The sequence below is a fragment of the Nothobranchius furzeri genome, chromosome 16 (genome assembly GCF_043380555.1).
Source record: "Nothobranchius furzeri strain GRZ-AD chromosome 16, NfurGRZ-RIMD1, whole genome shotgun sequence".
Lineage (NCBI taxonomy): Eukaryota > Metazoa > Chordata > Actinopteri > Cyprinodontiformes > Nothobranchiidae > Nothobranchius > Nothobranchius furzeri.
In genome coordinates, this window is record NC_091756.1 from 30010704 (window position 1) to 30019114 (window position 8411).

At 40.2% G+C, this 8411-nt stretch overlaps 1 protein-coding gene across 1 annotated transcript in view; it reads left to right on the forward strand.

Annotated features, from left to right (window-relative positions):
- Positions 1 to 8204, forward strand: part of LOC107388138 (heparan sulfate glucosamine 3-O-sulfotransferase 3B1) — a 33572-nt gene extending 25368 nt beyond the window's left edge. Inside the window, exon 2 of the mRNA XM_015963540.3 lies at positions 6871 to 8204. Within this exon, the coding sequence (XP_015819026.1) occupies positions 6871 to 7489 (619 nt within the window). The 3' untranslated portion in view covers positions 7490 to 8204. The remainder of the gene's footprint in view (positions 1 to 6870) is intronic.
- Positions 8205 to 8411: the final 207 nt, after the last annotated feature.

Here is an 8411-nt window from a genome sequence, read left to right on the forward strand (position 1 = left end):
ATGGGTTTAATGTGTGTGTCACGATTCAGAGAAGTTTGGGCAGCAAAAGGCTGCACAGGCTGAGGAAAACTGAAATACAACAGGAACTTTATGGAAAATCCTAAAGCCGCTTACCTAAACCAGACAAAAGTTTGATTGACTACATAAGTGCATCCTAAACCACTCTCCATAGAAATAAATAAGTAATGGAAATCTGTTCTTAATACTACCATAAGTATGAATAATTTTTTAACTCGGTAAAAAAAATTGAAAAAATAAAATTATATTTTCAAAATGGTCAAAAATTAAAGGGAAAGCTTAACTTGATTGTGTCTTTTACGCATTTTTATAATTTAGAAAAGTTTCTTTAAACCTTGAAAAACTAATTTGACACTCATTTACATAGTTTGTCAGCAAAAAAAGTTGATCAGGGGGTGACTTGCTCCTTAAATGTGTCAATTTCAGCTTGCATGTTTTTTTAACCCATCATTTTGCAAGACGTCTTCATTTTGCATTAGTATAATATTGTGGTGGACACAAATGTTTTCACACAAGAAAGGCATGCTCTTATTGTGATGGAGTGTGGTTCAGGAAGGGAATTTTCGAGTGGCGTGAAAGAAGGGGAGAAGGAAGGAGTTCTGTTTTGTGAGTTCTGTTTTGTGAGTTTTTGGAAGTTCACCTTTAAAAATTTTGAGACTGCAAACACGTTTCCTCGTCTCTTCTTTTGGACTTCCACAATGTCGGCCTTTTTCAAAATCCATCACTTGTTCAGTACAGCATGTCTGGATGTATGTAGTTATTTAAAGTAAAAGTTTAATATACGACATGTTAGTTGTAGTGATGCCAGGTATAAAGGTGAGGAGGCAATAGCTGCCCAATAAAAGTATTGGTCCCAGCTAATACCTCCCAAGTTAAACATATTATGTGTTTGTTTCTTTGTTTACATTTATTACTTATTTATAAAATGTATCTATCTCTACATCTTCATTGGCCTGAAGTGTAGGCTTTGATTGCCTTAAAACACAAGTTTACCGAGAAACCATCTTTTACTTGCTTTTTTAAATACTATCGATCACTGAGTTTAACATGAAAATGATAATAGTGTCCTACCCCTATTTCCTGCACTAGCCACTGATAGAAAATAGACGGGGAAACAGTTGGGTCAGACAAAGTCAGTCAGATCTACTTTACACTACTGTCACCTAACATTCTTGGACTCACCCATCTTGGCTCCTGACGGGGAAGGCTGTTTTTGGTTTAGCGTCCAGGAGAGAGCAGAGCACATCTCGGCTAGTAGAAGCTAACTGTTAGCGTTGGTAACTGCACAACATGGCAGAACTCCTCCATTCTCCTCCATGCTAGGGCACAACTCTTCCATTTGCTTTACTTCTTGTGTTCTTTGTGGAGATACAACATCAACTTTGCAGAGCAAATGGAGTCTGTGATAGAGTTGCTTTGCTGTTAGCCAATCAGAGGCGAGATGTCCGTATATCAGGAAATAAGACTCCAAATCTACTATCTTCTGTTGCCCCACTCCCATGGCTAACTTGTAGTTGCTGGAGCAGGACCACCAGAGGTTTCTTTCCCACAGACATCAACTTACAAGTAATTCAGTTGTACTAGATACAATCACATTATTGGAAATCAGGTCAGACCACGTGATTTTCAGAAAATCAGAATCGGTTGGGAAAAGTCGGATTAGATAAACCCTAGATGTGTTTTCAAGAATGCTGGTCTAGTTGTCCTACAGCTCATCCAGGGAGAGGTAATCCTACAAGACTCAGAAAAAAGTAAACATGTTCTTCTCATCTAAGAAGCTGTCTCAGTTTAAATGTGAAAAATGTGAAGCAACAAGGTAAAAACTGTAGTGGGGTCTTTGGTATTGTAAGCCCTTGATTCTCCCTCCTGAGGGTCCTTTGAGTCTCTGAACACTAGCTAACATTGACAGAGCTCCTGATAAAACATAAATGTGAACTATTCTTGTTCAAGATGATTTCTCATTTCATAAAAATGTGGGATAAGAAGCTGGTAACCTACGGCGAGATGCTAATGTTAACTAGTTTACTAAACCTTCTTGCCTTTTTTCTAAAACTATCAGAATATTTTATAATCCTTTTTGTTGAACTTTAACTGGAAGCAGCAGCTTGTTTGAACTGTCTCTGTGGCTGGTGGGAAAATAAATGCCGCATCTGTACTTTGCCAAGCGTGGTCTGGTTTGATGTTTACCTCTGTTCTGTCATTTGTGCAATTTCTGCAATGTGCTTTAATGGAAATTATACATTTTTATTGAATAATTTATCTTTAATGCAATAAAAAAGTCAAATTGGGTTCCTGGTGTTAACTCCGGTTTTAACAAAATATCTAGTCATGTTGAATAGAAAACACTTCTCAAGTCATCACATCCGCTTGGATCTGCCTCCTGTCGCCGAGGCCAGCAAACACGGCTCACACCTCATCATTAGAGTGATGAATGCTTGTAGTTCTTTAGAGAGGGCCTAAAAAACCTAAGCCCACCCACGTGTGTGTGTGTGTGTGTGTGTGTGTGTGTGTGTGTGTGTGTGTGTGTGTGTGTGTGTGTGTGTGTGTGTGTGTGTGTGTGTGTGTGTGTGTGTGTGTGTGTGTGTGTGCCTGAGCAGATTTGTACTGACAGATAAAGGCACATCTGCATACTCTAAAGCCCACTGGCATTCGTGCTACACCTGCAAACAGTAAAGGTGCGATGAAAAGAAACGTCAGGTCAGGATTATCTAAACACGCGCTATCAGATTAAAAAGAACAAAGGGTGTGTGTGTGTGTGTGTGTGTGTGTGTGTGTGTGTGTGTGTGTGTGTGTGTGTGTGTGTGTGTGTGTGTTTTATCCTTATGAAACAAAGATTCAGAGTCACAGCTGAAGTTTAACAGGAAGATTTTGTGCCGTTTTCTCTCTACTCCTCTCCTCACTCTCTGCTCATGTTTGCCACAGATTTCTGTCCAAATTGTAAACACCATGTCAAGAAGCACCTTTAAGCCTCAAACAAAACACTGTGGCTTCAGTTAATCCAGTGTTCCTCTATTATTTTCTGTCACGCCCCTTCCAGTGAACTTTCTTTTGAGCGCCCACTAATTGAGAGCCACTGAATTAGCCAAGCAGCATAGACTCACTAAATTTCTCATGAATGTAAAGCTGTTCAAGTTTCTGGCTCAATAACCACTGAAACCAGTATAAATGCAATAGCTTACAGTGTCTAAAGTGTTAGAGTTGCTTTTCAATTATGCTAATTCAAGTTTCCAGTCACAGCAACGAGCACTGACAGGCGTTTGAAGGGACACTTCCTGTGTAGCTCTTCCATTTGCTTTACTGGAAGCTCCTAATTACCCAGGCATGTTCTCGGGTGGATTTTAGAGAGCCAGTTTTGAGAAAAGTAGGAAAATCAAGAGTAGTAGGTGCACTTTTACTACAGAACACCTCCAAGGTTGATGACTTGTTCAAGTATCCAAGGTTGGATTTTCCACTTAGAGAAAGTAACAAACATTTATTGGATACAAATTAGACACCACCTCTTTGATGCAGAACCCAGATCTATTAAATCGATATTGCCCATCCCATAATGAAATAAGTTTCTGACCCACATGTTCCAAACCAGGTTTCAGGACAGTAGTTGATGTCTTGGCTCCAAACTTGCATTTTTGAACATCCCAACAGAGAACGAAGCCATAGAAACAGCCTTGTTTTCCAAAACCGTTCTCCATTTTTTGCTGATTTATTCCCATTTTACGTTTTGCTCCAGCCCTCTAATAAAACTCAGATATTTTCTTTTGCCTGCCTGAGGTTGTGCGTTCAGCGTTAGCCCCCTCGCTGCATGCCAGAAGACACGCTGGACTTGGCATTGTGTGAGTTGGATCAAAAAGACAGAGAAGCGGAGTTCGCTTCACTCCATCTCCACACACAAGAGCTTCATAAGCTCCTCACTGACAGACCAACCACCAAGTCTCCAACCCTACCGCCACCACATGCCTGCTGAGAAGGGAAGGGGAAGCATGGAAATTAGCTGAGGGATCTTTTCAAAGCTGCAACTCTGGCATTCCTTACCACTGAGATTTTCTGTAACACAAACTGAGTCTATGATTTCAATCAGCTCTAAAAGGAGCAGGACTGTTTTGTTATTTTTATAGAGCAAGACACAGGTTATTAGATTCAGTTTAAGCATCGCAGATATCTGAAAGGACAAGACAAATAGGTTTTCCTTTCCTCTGGTTTCCCTTCATTTATATATGCTCCACTCTGGCATGTTATATGGAGTCAAACGCAGGCTTTGGGCAGGGACTGGTGAGCTTCCTTAAATACTACGCTAGCTTCTCAGGCTATGAGTCATCTAGAGTGAAGGGATAAAGATCGAGAGGAAAAGGGTGATTCGGTTCTCCAAACTCCATGGGTGCCTAGAATACGGAGCGTATGGATAATTTCCAACTTAATTTAAATACTTTCAAATCTTCCAGAGGAGGATTTTTAATGGAAAAATAAATGGTTCAAATGAATAAAAAAGTAAATAATTAAAGGGACATTTATTACCATTAGAGATGTAGCCTATTTTAGGCTCCATCTCTGAGTTTGTTAGGGTTAGGGTAAACCCCTGTAGAAGGTAAAACTCTTCCACATAGGTTTTGTAGATGTGACTTTGTTTAAACACAAATTCTGATTTGAAATACCCGCGTGCTTTCACCAGAGCTGAAAATTTTTATTACAGCTGATTGCATTAATTTGTCTGTGCAACAAATAATATGTTGCAAGTCAATGTCTGTTTATGTATAGAAAGTCCAAAGCTCGCTGGATCAGTTTTACCAAATCTGCAAAAACAAGCTTTCTTTTAAACACAAACAGTCACAGAACCCCCCACCCACCCACACACACACACTCGCACACCCCACCCCCCTCCCCCCGGCATCTATCATCCCCAAGCCGTGTCTGCCTGATACGTGCATTGCCAGAGTAAACGAGAGCGTACTAAACACCCGTCACAGTTTTCTAGGTGCAAATGTCTAAATGTTGTTTTTCTTTTGTTCTGTTGCCAAATACATACGTGTGTTATGAATGGAGGTCCCAGGGAAGCGCGGAGGTTTGGCGAGACCGACAACCAGATGCCCAATAGCTGCTTTCGGTCCAAGCCATGTTATTTCTGGAGGTTTTAGGACAAATGCAAGAGAACCACTTCATTATTTTTTCTTCTTTTTTTTTAATCACCACAAAATATTTATAGCTACTTCGTTAGAAAATTGTTAAGAGGCATGTGAAAAAAAATGTTTTAAGCTAGCTTATTTTGCAACTTTGCCATTGTAGCTTTAACACTCTTAGTGGAATAAATTAAAATGGATTGATAAAGTAATTGAAATCACTGAAGAATTAAGTAATGAACTGTAATATAACCAATGGTAAAGATTATTTTTTTGCGAGTTATTTGCCTTATAAACAAGGCATAAATCTCACCCCAAAAGCCACCTCCCATAAGTTTACAGTAAAATTTTAGGTGTTCATTAAAGAGCAAGTCATCCCCTACCAGAATCTAACTCCACTCCCATTTCCTGTTTGAAAAATGCACCACAATGAGGCATTGCTTGGCAGACCGAGGGGGCAGAGACGCTAACCAACACACATACAGGCTCATGCGGCATTGTGACATCATAATGTATCAGCTAACGTCATAAGGTACCTCTTAGCTAATAACGATAACAGATTTAATTTCTAATGCAGTGCTGAGTTTTTACCTGAAGAGGGCGCAACACTGACACTTTTAGGCAGAATAGTTAAATTTTAACTAAAATGCACTAAAGTGCAAAATTAACTACACGTGTCTACGATTAGATCCTCATTTACATAGTTTATCAGCAAAAAAACTGATTTGGGGGTGGCTTGCTCTTTAATGACTTCAGATTTTTTATTTTCTAAAGTGTAACACACTTTATTTCCTACATGTCTGACATGCTGTTGAAAACAAATCTGAATCTGCATGAAAGATAAAATGTGAGCATGTTGTTTCTGGGCTTTTGTATGAGTGTTTAAATACCGATATGCTGTTTATTTATGGTGCAGAGTACAGTTGGTGCTTATTTCTGCATCAGGACACTGCATTGATACTTTTTTTTACAGTGGATCCAATTTATCAGTGACACGCAACACCCAGGTGAAGATAAAAGGTGTTCCCCTTCCATAGAATAAACCTGTCCATTATTCTGAAGAACACAACAGCATATCACTTCTGTAAGAAACGAATGCAAGTTTTTGTCATCTCTTCCTCGATGATCATCACCCTTGTTAAATAGACCTGTTCAGTTGCTGGAAAATTAGCAGGAAATGGAAAAAAATAAAACAATTGTAAAGTAGCAGTGAAAATAATGCACCCCTACAGTAAAATTACAGCAATTAGGTTTTTCCAGTCCAGCAGGACACTGGAACCCAGAGAGGAACAAGAGCAGTTATGAGCTTGTTTAGGAGGAAGCAGCAGATGAGAGGAAATGACTTCCCTGACGTTAATATACCCTTGTGGTTTTTCTTACTGTGGCCGTTCACAGGCTCCCTCTCCCAGTCTGCACTGACACAGTCTCTTCATCGGTGCCAGCAGTTAAATTCACGTTTATCTCCCTATAATCACAGATTTAGGCCTCTAATTACTAAATCAAGAAGCCCCAAAGGCAGGAGAATCAACATCAAACAAGTGGGTGAGAGTATTAGGAGACTTTATAAACATGATGATGGGCCTTCAGTGGAGTTTAGCATCACCACCAGGGTGTGAATGAGTGAGTGAGTGAGTGAACGAATAATGGACTCCCAGTAAAGTGCTCTAATCCATTATTATTGTTATAAATCCTCCATAATGAAACTAGAGAATCATTAGTTTCTTTTTTTGGTTTCTTCTCACAGGAACCTGATGCCTCGTACTCTGGAGGGTCAGATCACCATGGAAAAGACTCCAAGTTATTTCGTCACCAAAGAAGCCCCTCGCCGTGTCCTTTCCATGAGCCGTCGTACTAAACTCATTGTGGTGGTGCGAGACCCCGTGACCCGGGCTGTTTCTGACTACACCCAGACCTTGTCCAAATCCCCTGGACTTCCATCTTTCCAGAGCCTGACTTTCCACAATGCCACCACAGGGCTCATTGACACATCTTGGAGCGCCGTTCGCATCGGCATCTACGCCAAGCACCTGGAGAACTGGCTGCGCTACTTTCCACTCTCGCGTTTCCTCTTTGTGAGTGGGGAACAACTCGTGACGGACCCAGCAGGGGAAATGGGCCGGGTCCAAGACTTCTTAGGGCTCAAACGCGTGGTGACAGACAAACACTTCTACTTCAACCAGACCAAAGGTTTCCCATGCCTAAAGAAGCCCGAAGGGAGCAGCCGGCCCCGCTGCCTGGGGAAGTCAAAGGGCAGGCCACATCCTCAGATACCGGGTGAGGTCCTGCTCAAGCTTAGAGACTTCTACAGACCCTTCAATCTGAAGTTCTACCAAATGACAGGCCACAATTTTGGCTGGAACTGAAGGACATCTCACCAAAGCTGTTAAAATCCCACAATACCAGCTTTATGTGGCACCACGTGGCACCACATTATATCTTTGTGGGTTTACAAAAGGCATCTTTAGAAGGTTTGATGAAGCTTTGGTCTTTAAAGCCACTTTAGCAAAGGAAAATGGTCCTAAACACAAGCACAGAACAACATGTTTTCCAGGGATTTTTTTTGTTTGTTTTCCCTTAGTTTCTGTCCAAAACACACCACAGGAATAAAAGAAGAAAAGAAAAGTAGAACAGTCGTGTGAAACAAGGTACCTTCATGTCAAAAGGCTATCAGAGCCTAGCGAACCAACCAAGAATAATGAATAATGGACAATGCTACTTTCATAACTAAGATGGTTGAGACGGGTGATTAAGTCAACATCCTTTTTCTTTTCAGGTTTGAGTAAATTAAATGATTTTGTAGTTAACTTTTAAACACAGATGCAATAGCTGGTACAAAGGCACCAAACACACACAAAGCTGTTCTTGAGATGTACGGTTGCTCTTATTTATGTCTTCAAAGTAGTGTTCTACATCTTTACAGATCTGGAAAGATTATTTACAAAAAAAAATTTCCTGTATCATTTAAATGTACTAAAATGCAAGTCTGTATTTTTTTTTATCTTAATTTATTAGACAACAAACTGTTGTAGTGTTTATTTTTTTCTGAGAATTTTGTATTGGAATTTCTGTTGAATTCTGACTAAACCTTTATTTGAAAGCATGTATCAGGGTCTTTTATCCACTTTTCTCTGTTCTCTTTGTTCTGACTCTACACAAGGCCATGCTGAGAGAGCACAGCCTACATCTGCTGGGCAGACGGGTTCTGCCTGGTAGAAAGCTGCCAGACGCTGGATGATGAAGAGAGAAAACGTAATTAATCACGTTTGTATAATTTCACGTCTGAAT